Source organism: Lygodium microphyllum, chromosome 3, assembly GCF_053477565.2.
Source record: "Lygodium microphyllum isolate KBCC chromosome 3, Lygodium_microphyllum_v1.1.10, whole genome shotgun sequence".
In the NCBI taxonomy this organism is placed as follows: Eukaryota; Viridiplantae; Streptophyta; class Polypodiopsida; order Schizaeales; family Lygodiaceae; genus Lygodium; species Lygodium microphyllum.
This window is the reverse complement of record NC_141137.1, coordinates 150,126,065-150,136,674: the sequence shown is the minus strand read 5'-3', so window position 1 is coordinate 150,136,674 and position 10,610 is coordinate 150,126,065. Positions and strand designations below refer to the sequence as shown.

The window sequence follows — 10,610 nt, the reverse complement described above, 5'->3', positions numbered from 1 at the left end:
TGAATGTTACTTACATCGTGGGTTTCACCAATTCTAGATGCGACATGATTTGTGCCAGCTAGTGCTAGAGTATGTTCGTAGGGTATCGTTGATGTCCGGAGATAAACAAGCACGTTCATGGAGGATGCAAATGGGAAAAAAAATAATGAGTTTCATGAACCGGAGGACGTGAGAGGGGGTGCCCCGCATATATTCAGGGCTGGCAGGGGAGCAAGACTGAGATACGACTTCGACGTGCTAGGCCACGTTCCCGCGTTGACGCTGGATGATCGTCGATATTTGTGGCTGGAGTCGGTGGGAGCTGCGTAGGATCACGAAGTTTTACTAGTGGTATATTAAGCAGACCCCGAGGGATAGCAGGAAAGAGATAGTACGTCGTCTTCAGCCGCAATATTCCAACAGCAGCTTGAATATAATCGATAGGATCGAAGACGAAGCGATCAACATATCGCATCTTTTTATCATTATAATCACCTATGGCTCTCCTGCTCCGTGCGCCTAGCGTGGGCGACGTGCTGACGTCGGTGGTGGTGCTGGCGGTGGCAGCCCTGGCGCTCCTGCTGGCGGCAGAGGCGTACAACCCCTACACCGACGATCCGGCGACGCAGTACGTGATGGTGCGGACGTCGGCGGACCCCAACGAGCCGGAGGCGGCGCGGTGCATCGGCAACAATAGGTGCAAGGGGACCAGGCTCAGGTGCCCCAGGGAATGCCCCAAGCGCGCGGACACCAGGCCAGGCAAGTGCGCGTGCTTCATGGACTGCTCTCCGAAGTGCGAGACCAGCTGCAAGCGTAAGTATATATTAACACTGGACTACATCAGCGTTTTCCTACAATAGCAGTAATTGCAGACTGGGAAATCATAAGATGTTCCAACCGAAAAGAATATATATTACTTACTAAACGCTAATGCAACACCTGATCATGACGTCCGACCGTCGCAGACCGCAAGCCTAACTGCTACGGATACGCTTCCGTGTGCTACGACCCGCGCTTCGTGGGCGGCGACGGCATCATGTTCTACTTCCACGGCAAGGCCGGCCAGGACTTCTGCCTGGTGAACGACCGCAACCTCCACATCAACGCGCACTTCATCGGGCTGCGCCCCGAGGGCCGGAAGCGCGACTACACGTGGGTGCAGGCCCTGGGCATCCGCTACGGCGCCGGTCACTCCTTCAGCATCTCCGTCAAGAAGGTGGCCGCCTGGGACGCCAGCGTGGACCAGCTGCTCTTCGCGTACGACGGCCAGGAGTTCGCCCTGCCGGCGGGAAGCGTGTCCACGTGGGCGTCGCCGGAGGAGGAGGTGCGCGTGGAGAGGCTGGCTAATGCCAACAGCGTGGAGGTGGTGATCGACGGGCTGCTATCCTTCACGGCCGACGTGGTGCCCATCAGCGAGAGCGAGGACAAAGTCCACCACTACCAGCTGCCCAAGGACGACTGCTTCGCCCACCTCAACGTCCAGTTCAAGTTCTACGACCTCACCGCCAGCGTGGACGGTGTCCTCGGCCAGACCTACCGCCCGGGCTTCCAGAACCCGGTCAAGGTGGGCGTGCCCATGCCTATCATGGGCGGCGAAAACAAGTTCCGCGTCTCCTCCCTCTTCGCCACCGATTGCCAGGCCTGCACCAACTTCGAAGCTGCTGCCGCCACTGACGACTCCACCTCCTCTTCCCTGGCCGGCCGTTTCGAGGCCAAGTGCACCAGCTCCTCCACCGGCGGGGGCATCGTCTGCCGCCGTTAGGGTGGTCCCAGAAGAAGAAAAGTTCTAACAAAACAATAATCTAACTCACACCAAGCGCCATGATTAAGCCAACAACAAAAAGATCCCCGTGTGCTTTGTTATTCTTTAATCCATCTGTTTTTTCATTTTTAACCTTTGTATTGAGATTCAGCCGATGTTCCATGGTCTTAATACAATTGACTTGCACGAGTTCATATACTCAATGTTATGGATATTGAATTGAACTTCGGATAATGGGGAACTCTCACCGGTTAACTGAGTCAAAAAAAATGAAGCTACTAAGAATGGCTTCCCATGAGGCCGTTTCAAAATGGTCAAAAGCTAAAATTAACCAATAGTCAAGCCTTTCTAACTCCTGTCGTGTGTTCTACAACTTTTGCTAAAGTACAATGTTTGAAACTTTTGTTGTACGCATGTAGCTTGTAAACACACAAATTTGGAGGTGAGCAAGCTACCTTAACGGTAAGTTTACATGCTAGAGGTTTGAAACATCCTTGATTCCCCTACCGTGGGAATGTTGTTGTGTAATGTGTTTTAGTCATTAGGCCTTGTTTGACACCTGTGGAAAGCCTCTCTAAGCTTCTCTCGCTTTACCTACAAGGACCCATGCTCCATACGCCTAGGTATAGGCATAGAAGTTATTGCAGAATGCTCCTACTCTCAGGAAAGCGGATTATAATTGTGATAGGCCTATTGTATTGACAGTTGACACTAGTCCAATTGGCATAGGTTGGGCTGTGGGTCAAGATGATGCAGATGGAAATAGGTATGCTATTCGGTTTGGGGCGAAAGTCCTAAACGAGAGACAGAGGAGATATCCGCAAATCAAGAGGGAGTTATTGGGGATTGTCACGGCTCTCAAATGTGACAAGGAGTACTTTATTGGAGCTTCAGTTGTGGTAGAGACAGATTGCTTGCCATTGATTGGCATGATCACGAGTTGCTCTACTCCGGATATAGCCATGTTGAGATGGATTGCATACATCAAGTCATTAAATCTGGAATTTAAACACATAGCAGGGAAGGATAATCCAGTGGCAGATATGTTGTCTAGAGCCAGATATGATGATGAGGAGACTCTACTTGCAGAAGAGGATGATGCAGAAATTTCAGCCACTATGGTTGATCATGTTTGTCATGTCTATGATATTGTGGCTTTCACAGAAGAACTCTATGTTGGAGATTGGTTGCAGATTGGCAGGTACCTTAGTACACTAAGCAAAAGAGATGAATGGACAGATGAAGAGTTCAGGAAGATCAGAAGGAAAGCCTATGGTTATTTTCTCAAGGACGGATTTCTTTGGAAGCATCCGAAGAAAAGAGGCGGATTACCTTTGCGGGTTGTCTGCGATAGAGAGACACAGTTACAGGTGATGAGGGAGTTTCATGAGAGTCCTTGGGCTGGTCATAAAGGAGTGTGGGCTACTTATGAGAAAATCAAGGAGAAATATTGGTGGAAAGGCATGTATAGAGATGTTTCTCACTTTGTTGAGACTTGCAGAGACTGCCAGATGTATTCAGTAGTGTGTCGTCGAGATGAGCTTCATCCGACCTATCCGCTATGCATTCATTATAAGTGGGTAGCTGATTTGGTTACCATGCCTATGGGTCTATGGCAGATGAGATACATTGTTTTGGCTAGAGAGGATCTTACCAATCATGTTGAGGGCAGATCTTTGAGAACGAAGACCACTAGTGCAGTGTGTAAGTTCTTATTGGAGGAAATTTTCTGCAGGTATGGTTGTGTGGGTAAGATCACTGCGGATCGTGGTTAATTGGATGCAGATGAAGCTAGGGAGTTTTTCTCTCAGCTAGGAATCAAGTTGGCTCTAACCACAGCATATAATCCAGAGGGAAATGGAAAGAGTGAAAGAGGGCATCCGCCGATAGTGAAAGCATTAGCCAAAGCATGTAGAGGACGGATTGGAGAATGGCCAAGACTTCTACCATTTGCTTTATGGACTGATCGTACGACTCATAGTGTTACTACAAGATATATGCCTGCAGAGTTGATGTATGGTCCGAAACCTGTTATGCCGATTGAGACTTGTGCTTTGACTTGGTCAGTTTTACCTTGGCAGGAGGATTTGACGAGAGAGGAGCTCTTAGCTCTTCGGATTTGACAGTTGGAGAGGAGACCTGAGGATATTCAGCTAGCTATTGACAGGTTGAAGGTTGCTAGACTAAGAAATAAGGACAGGTTTGATAGCAGGCATCGCTTGCGGCCTAGAGCAATAGAAGAGGGAGATTGGGTATTGGTCTTTCATAGCAGCCTTGAAAATCAGCATACTGCACTTCGAAAGATGGTGAAAAGATGGTTTGGGCCGTACATAGTCAGACATGTCTTTGATAATGCAATATATGAGCTGACAGAATTGGATGGAACAGTGCTTAGAGTGCCTATAGCTGGAAAAAGAATCAAGAATTTCAAGAAAAGAGATGATGAGGATTATGCATTGGAAGAATTTTCAAGAGAAGAGCAACGACAAGAAACTCCAATGGAAGAGACAGATGATATGACAGATAATCTTGTTGATCTACCAGAAATGCATAATGAAGAGATTGATCTGTTTGTGGATCTAGATGATAATGATCATGGGTAGTTGGCCCATCCGGAGGATGCGCAGGATTAGAGGGGGTGGATGTCGTATTGCTGCGTATTCGAGGTGTGTAAACCACCCAAAAGTTGTGCGTGTGATTTGATACTTTGTACATATTTAGTTGTTGTGTTTGTACTTTTGTTCTGCGTGGGTAATAAAGTGAAGAAGGGTTTGGAGCAAGAGGAACTTATCAATAATGTTCTAATTGGCATGCCTTGCCAAGTGGTCAGTCAATTTAGATGAGGAGGTTTTGATCAACAGTTCACAGGAGTTTCGCATTATGCTCAATGGAGAATCAGGGTGACAAGTATGAGTATATGTGGTAATCTCATGACTTCTTTGAGAAGATGAAGAGGGACAAACAAAACATCGATGTGGTTGCACCTTTTCAGCAGAATTGAATGTAAGATTGGATGCCAAACATACTGTATATGGTAAGCAACAATGCAGCCAAAAGAAAGTGTTTGAAAGAGTTGTGGGTTATGTTGAAGTACTAGGCAAGGGGATGTCTGAAATCTGCAGGCAGATATACAGTGTGAATGAAGTCTTTAGGCTACATAAACTTCCTACATTCTATGAGACATGCAGGGGCTCAACGGCATCAATTGCTGTTTTTGGTAGGGCTGTTTTTAGGAGGACAGAAAAAGGAAAAAGCTAATTTTGAAAGAGAGAGGGCGGGACGGACAGGAAGAAGGGGAATACGAGGGAAATCCCACCACGAATGGAAAAAGAGGAAGTTCTCTGCTAGTCCATCTCTCTGTTACCAGAGTATATCTGCGTTGCGATCAGTGCAACTATCTTTGGGAGTGTTGAAGGAGCTAGTCGTGTGCATGGCGTGTGCAGTGGATCAAAACAAGTAATTCTGATGAGTCTCTAGGAGATGTAAACCTTGAAGCAAACAGTTCCTCCAAAATTTCTAAGGGAATTCAAGCTCGTTTCCAGGGGAGCACTGCAGAGATCACGGCAACGTTGCTTTTTGTGCTCTGGGAGAGGAACAGAGCATTGGAGGATCGACTAAGGAGGAAGATGGAGGGTACCCTGAGGGTCGACAAGAGGGAATTAGGTGGGATAAGGCGGAATTATTCGGAACGGAAGAGAAAGTGAAGTCGATGCCGTCTCCACCCTCGGTTCCTCTTGGAACCTCTCTGAAGACACTCTCATGCATAAACTCTGTGGCAAAAGTAAGGTTTCAATGCAGAAACTGAGGTTCTAATCCAGGCACGGGAATCTTACAAGCTACAGCAGACTTTAACTGGAGGATTTCCCGTGGATTTTCCCAAAATCAGTGGTTCAAAAGATGGCATTGGAGAATATTTAACAAAGACGGAGACTGAAGATGGAAAATTGCACTCTGAGGCAGATTGCGCTCTGAGGCAGATTGTGTTCGTTGACACTTCCATGGCAGAATTTTTCTGAACTGGGAAAAATAGAGAAATGAGAAGGAACGAAGATGTTTGGGATCGGGAGGACGGAAGAGGCTGCAATAGAAAAGGCGTTGTCCTGTCTATTGTCCGTGATTAACCACACGCAAGCTCAGAGAAAAAGCAATAGCAGAACCAGATGTCTGTGCCTTGCGACATCAAGAAAAAGGTGGAGGAGGTCCTCGGATCGGACAAGTCTTTGAAGCGAAGATGAAGAAACAAAACTAAATTCGATCCTGTCTTCTCCATACAAAGTCAAACAGGAGCTTCATAATTGTAATCCTGATTTGGTGCATTTTAAAGAATACTACAGATAGAAGACAAGGAAGAAATTGCAATGTTTTGTGTGCAGGATTAGACTATTTATCGTCAAGAGCAGTGGGATTTACTCTGATTTCAATTCTCCTTCATAAATCTGACGAGAATGAGAGGCTGCAACGACGATGCATCAACAGTAGAGGTCGAGGATTGACGAAGAAGATGGAGGTAATAAGGGATTTAAAAGCGACAGTTGAGGAATGAAATGGAGAAAAAACCAATAAAGCGAGTTCTGTGTTCGGAACAGAGGAGAAGGGAAGCTGAAGACGAAGAGGGGGCAATTCACAGAAATCTTTGTGATCAGGGAACACGGCCTCCTCTCTTTGGTTGCTGTTGCCCCTGCTGAACCTTCGGCCCCTCCAGTACGCCTCGCTCCAACATCTATTTCTGGGAGACTCGATTCCAATAAGCTTCCAGGGCCGTCACCTTAGGGGTGAGCATGTGGTGTATGATATAGTCATCCATTTACCAGAGAAGGTGCAACCCCAGTTGGATGTCTCTTCCATCACAATGTACAGTTCAGATCCTGCATTGGTTGTGAGAAGGCAAATAGCTGTGAATAAAAGCTATATATGTTATGAACTATGTCCAACTGTCACATACAGATACTACACATAAACACATCTTTGCAAAATTTGCTCCGAAGCCATTCACAGAGGGTGACAGACGTGTCAATTTTCGCTGAAGATGTGCGTTTGCTGATGATGACAAAGGTTTGATTAGAGACCCTGGTGTACAGAATTCAGGCTGTGCAGAATTCAAAATATAAGCTTTCAAATGTTTATTAGGCATTCAGGAATCCATTGAGCTCTTCTTTGTAAACTTCTCCATCGACTAAAGATCAATGACCCAATGCCTATTTAGATAGATGCTGAAATATGAACCATGAATCTTTTGTAAAATTCTGAAGCTCATATAGTCAACTTGAAGACAATTTGATTACAGAATTGGAATGCTACCCTATTTGAATAAGATTGTTATTTCTCTCTGAAATATCAAGAGTCCAGTCTTCTGTATACAAATTATCTTGGTGTTTCTTAAACAATACCAACCAGCGAAATTCTTTTTGAAATAGCAAGAAGGGACGTGAAGAACTTCAATTTTTGAATAACCAGTTGGGTATTAAATCAGAATTGATTCCTTTGTGAAAACTGAAGCTGTTGATGTTGATTAAGGTTGTAAATGTCACACTTGATTGATCTTCTATCCTGAAATTTAACAAGGACTTCTGAAGTTGCGACATTGCTTTCAAAACCCTTCGACACCGCCGTCGCCGCCGTTCGCGAAGAAGAGGAGGAAGTGTACGGAGGGCAAAGAGCAGTCATCGTCGCTAAGAGGAGCCGCCAAACCCTTCTTCAAGTGCATTGTTCTTTCTTGCTTTCTTTTTTTGTTTTCTCCTTCTCTTTTACTTGTTTTTGTTAAAATTCATGTGTATTGAGAAAGGAAGAGGAAATGAGAGAGAAAGAGAGGGAGAGGGAGAGGGAGGGAGAGGAAATGAGAGAGGGAGGGAGACGAAGAGGGAGAGGGAGAGGGAGAGGGAGAGGGAGGGAGAGAAAAGAGAGAAAAACATTAAATATAATAGTGAAAGAGAGAAAGAGAGGGAGAGGGAGAGGGAGGAAATGAGAGAGGGAGGAAATGGGAGAGGGAGAGGGAGGGAGAGGAAAGAGAGGGAAACATTAAACATAATAGGGAAAGAGAGAAAGAGAGAGAGAGGGAGAGGGAGAGGGAGGAAGAGGAAATGAGGGAGGGAGAGAAAGAGAGAAAAGGAAATGAGAGAGGGAGAGGAAGAGAGAAAAAATATTAAACATATTAGGGAAAGAGAGAAAGAGAGGGTGAGGGGGAGAGAGGGAGAGGAAATGAGAGAGGGAGAGAAAGAGAGAAAAAACATTAAACATAATAGGGAAAGAGAGAAAGAGAGGGAGAGGGTGAGGAAGGGAGAGGGAATGAGAGAGGGAGAGGGTGGAAGAGGAAAGAGTGAGAGAGAGAGGGAAAAAACATTAAACATAATATGGAAAGAGAGAAAGAGAGGGAGAGGAAGGGAGAGGAAATGAGAGAGGGAGAGGAAGAGAGAAAAGAAAATGAGAGAGGGAGAGGAGAGAGAAAAAACATTAAATCGGTCTAGGGAAAGAGAGAAAGAGAGGGAGAGGGAGAGGGAGGGAGAGGAATGAGAGGGAGAGGAGAGAGAGGGAAAGGAAAGAGAGGGAAACATTAAACATAATAGGGAAAGAGAGAGGGAGAGGGAGAGAGAAAAAACATTAAACATAATAGGGAAAGAGAGAAAGAGAGGGAGAGGGCGAGGGAGGGAGAGGAAATGAGAGAGGGGAAAGGGGTGAGGGAGGGAGAGGAAATGAGAGAGGGAGAGGGAGGGAGAGGAAAGAGAGGGAAACATTAAACATAATAGGGAAAGAGAGAGGGAGAGGAAGAGAGAAAAAACATTAAACATAATAGGGAAAGAGAGAAAGAGAGGGTGAGGGTGAGGGAGGGAGAGGAAATGAGAGAGGGAGAGGAGATAAGAGAAAAAACATTAAACATAATAGGGAAAGAGAGAAAGAGAGGGAGAGGGTGAGGGAGGGAGAGAAAATGAGAGAGGGAGAGGAAAAGGGAGAGGGAGGGAGAGGAAAGAGAGGGAAACATTAAACATAATAGGGTAAGAGAGAGGGAGAGGAAGAGAGAAAAAATATTAAACATAATAGCTGGGAAAGAGAGAAAGAGAGCGAGAGGGTGAGGGAGGGAGAGGAAATGAGAGAGGGAGGGAAAGGTTGTTGTTTTCTTGTTTATTGTAGTAGTAGTAGTAGTAGTAGTTTTTTTTTTCTTTTATTATTTATTATTGTTTAGTTTTCTTGTTTTTTCTAGTAGTAGTAGTAGTAGTTTTTTCTTCTTTTCTTATTTATTGTGATTGTAGTAGTAGTAGTAGTAGTAGTTGTTGTTGTTGTTGTTGTTGTTGTTATTTCTTCTTTTCTTGTTTATTGTAGTGGTAGTGGTAGTGGTAGTGGTAGTCATGGTCGTAGACATAGTCCTGGTCGTGGTCGTAGTTGTAGTCATAGTCATAGTCGTAGTCGTAGTCGTAGTCATATTTGTAGTCGTGGTCATAGTCATAGTCGTCGTAGTCGTGGTTGTAGTAGTAGTGGTGGTTTTCTTGTTTGTTGTTATTGTTGTTGTATTTGTCGAACACCTCTTGCCATTTATGTAGGAGAGTTAGCTAATAATTTGATACATATAGTGTAGGACCTGGGCGGCCGTCCCTTGGTCGAGTTTTGTACTTTAGTATGTTTAGGTGGGGCAAAGGTTTTGTTTTTAGCAATACATTGCTGAATGGTGTGCTGTATGGTTATATTTTCTTTAGGGCAAGAGGGCCGTTCTGGTTGGATTTCACATTTGTTTTCGTTAAGCCAAGAGGGCTGTTTATTTTGCAGTGAACTGGGTTATCTCATTAGGCCAAGAGGGCCATGTGTCTCTTTTGTGTGGGTGTGTTTGATGGTTTTCTATTTTAGTGTAGCATTAGACAAGTCATCTGAAGGAGTGCATGACAGGAGCCTCACTTCTTGTGGGCAAGTCCAAGTGATATCCTTCCTTTACAAGTGTTCTTTCCCTTTGTGCCATATATGTATATGTGTCTATGGGGAATTTTATTCTTTTGGGGATTGGCAAGTCAATGCATGAAGTCCCAGGGTTTGGTTTGATATATTTGGGGGAGGTCTGAGCAATAGTCTGCCTCTTGTAAAGTCATTGTCAAGCATTTGAAGATCTATTTCGAGAGTAGTCCTTAGTGACTATGTCTTGCTAACTTGTGAGGTAGCTATTTTTAGGAGTTTTTATTAGTTGTCAGGCAACTAGGGAAGCCTGTTGAAAATAAAGACAGAAAATGATAAATATCTCTTATAAATCTAGTATACGAAGATGTGTAAAAAGGGGTTTTAACCCTTGGAAAAAAAAAAGAAAGAAAAATTCCAAGTGCAGATGATCATTGCCTTACAAAGACCTGGTAGGTTCCTAGGGACGAGTCACCGATGCCTTGTCTTCCTAGAGGTGACATTTAGCTAAAAAAACAAATAAGGATGGTTGGAGTGAAAATAAAAGTGAGTAGATGAAAAGGATTTAGTATCGCTTTGTGAGATATTAATAGGTTCTTGGGTATTGAGACAAGACCTAAGACCGATACCATGTTCTCCTTGGGTCACAATACGCTCATCTCCCTCCTTTTTACACTCCCGATATCAAGCGTCTTGAAGTCTAAAAAGTGATAAATGTAAAGTATCTAGAAATAAAAGACCAAGCTATAGGAGTCTTCATCTAGTAAGTGTTCTTGCTCCAATTGTCCTCAGTCAGGTAGGCATGTCAGACCACCACTTAGGATGACTCTTTTGGTAGTTCTTTTTAGCCAATTTGTGTTGGAGCAGTTGGTTACTGACTAGCTCTGGACTTCATATCAGATCGTGCTTTGCCTATTCGAAATTATTTGTTTTTTAGAGACATGTAGGTATCCAGATTACTTAACCAAGGAGTAACAGAGATGGCTAGCTTGAAAGGTAG

The 10,610-nt window shown here is 44.7% G+C and overlaps 1 protein-coding gene across 1 annotated transcript; it reads left to right on the top strand.

The window, feature by feature from the left end:
- The first annotated feature begins 375 nt into the window (after nt 1-375).
- LOC148039034 (uncharacterized) lies at nt 376-1,873 on the top strand. Its single transcript, XM_087675526.1, has 2 exons — nt 376-792; nt 945-1,873. Exons 1-2 carry the CDS (start codon nt 477-479, stop codon nt 1,739-1,741), a joined length of 1,113 nt encoding a protein of 370 aa, XP_087531652.1. The 5' UTR covers nt 376-476; the 3' UTR covers nt 1,742-1,873.
- The last annotated feature ends 8,737 nt before the right edge of the window (nt 1,874-10,610 follow it).